Source organism: Orycteropus afer, unplaced genomic scaffold (assembly GCF_000298275.1).
Source record: "Orycteropus afer afer isolate SDZICR_OR568_19922 unplaced genomic scaffold, OryAfe1.0 scaffold00336, whole genome shotgun sequence".
Lineage (NCBI taxonomy): Eukaryota > Metazoa > Chordata > Mammalia > Tubulidentata > Orycteropodidae > Orycteropus > Orycteropus afer.
The window spans coordinates 2,654,796-2,655,824 of NW_006921923.1; the positions used below are offsets into that span (position 1 = coordinate 2,654,796).

Sequence of the window (1,029 nt, forward strand, 5' to 3'; positions counted from 1 at the left end):
TAAGGAAGACCGAAGAAGAGTTGATGCTTTTGAGTTGTGGTGTTGGTGAAGAATACTGAAAGTACCATGGACTGCCAAAAGAACTAACAAATCTGCCTGGAAGAAGTGCAGCCAGAATGCTCCTTGGAAGCAAGAATGGCCAGACTTCGTCTGGTCATGTTGTCAGAAGGGACCATTCCTTGGAGAAGGCTATCATGCTTGGTAAAATGGAGGGTCAATGAAAAAGGGGAAGGCCCTCAATCAGATGGACTAATACAGTGGCTGCAATGATGGGCTCAGATATGGCAAGGATTATGAGGCTGGCACAGGATCAGGCAGTGTTTCATTCTGTCATACACTGGGTTTCTATGAGTTGGAGCTGACTCAATGGCACCTAACAACAACAACATATATATATATAAACCTAAATAGTACACTTGCACACCCCACTGAAGTGGTATTTCTTCTTTAGACTTTTCATTTCAGAGTGCTACAAGTATAGACTCCTCCATTGAACAAGTGGCTATAGTAGCTGTCCCACAGATGCTCAAAGAAGTCTCCAAGTAAGTGACAAAAGGGCACACTTGGATGCAAGCAAAACCATTTGGAACAATGTGCAAAGATTTGGCAGCATACAGGTGGTCCAAGAAGCCCAGGGTAGCCATCAGGGCCTGGAAATCCAACAGCTCCTTGAGTTCCATTACAGCCATCAAGACCAGGTGGGCCTCTCGGCCCTGGCTGTCCAGGGTGGCCCTGTTCAAAGAGAAAAGAAGGGAATAAGTAAGCACAGGACTGTCAGCTCCACAATGAGAGAAGCCAAGTATGCTGTCAAATTCCAGCTCCTTTTTCACTCCTTTAGCCCCAAAACATATGCTCTTATATCTTTCCTTTACACTCTGGTATGTATGGCTGATGGCAGCTCAGTATTACCCCTCCCAAAAGGATCAATGCTTTAATAGGATACAAGCTGAAACCCAAGGGATAGAGCATGAACAGTTGGGACATACAGATTGGTGCAATTTCATTTTTCCTGGGTATAAAGATGTACTA

The 1,029-nt window shown here is 44.7% G+C and overlaps 1 protein-coding gene across 1 annotated transcript in view; it reads right to left on the reverse strand.

Annotated features, from left to right (window-relative positions):
* COL4A6 (collagen type IV alpha 6 chain) overlaps window positions 1-1,029 on the reverse strand; it is an 86,045-nt gene that overhangs the window by 72,768 nt on the left and 12,248 nt on the right. The window contains exon 4 of the mRNA XM_007952434.2: window positions 616-732. Within this exon, the coding sequence (XP_007950625.1) occupies window positions 616-732 (117 nt within the window). The remainder of the gene's footprint in view (window positions 1-615; window positions 733-1,029) is intronic.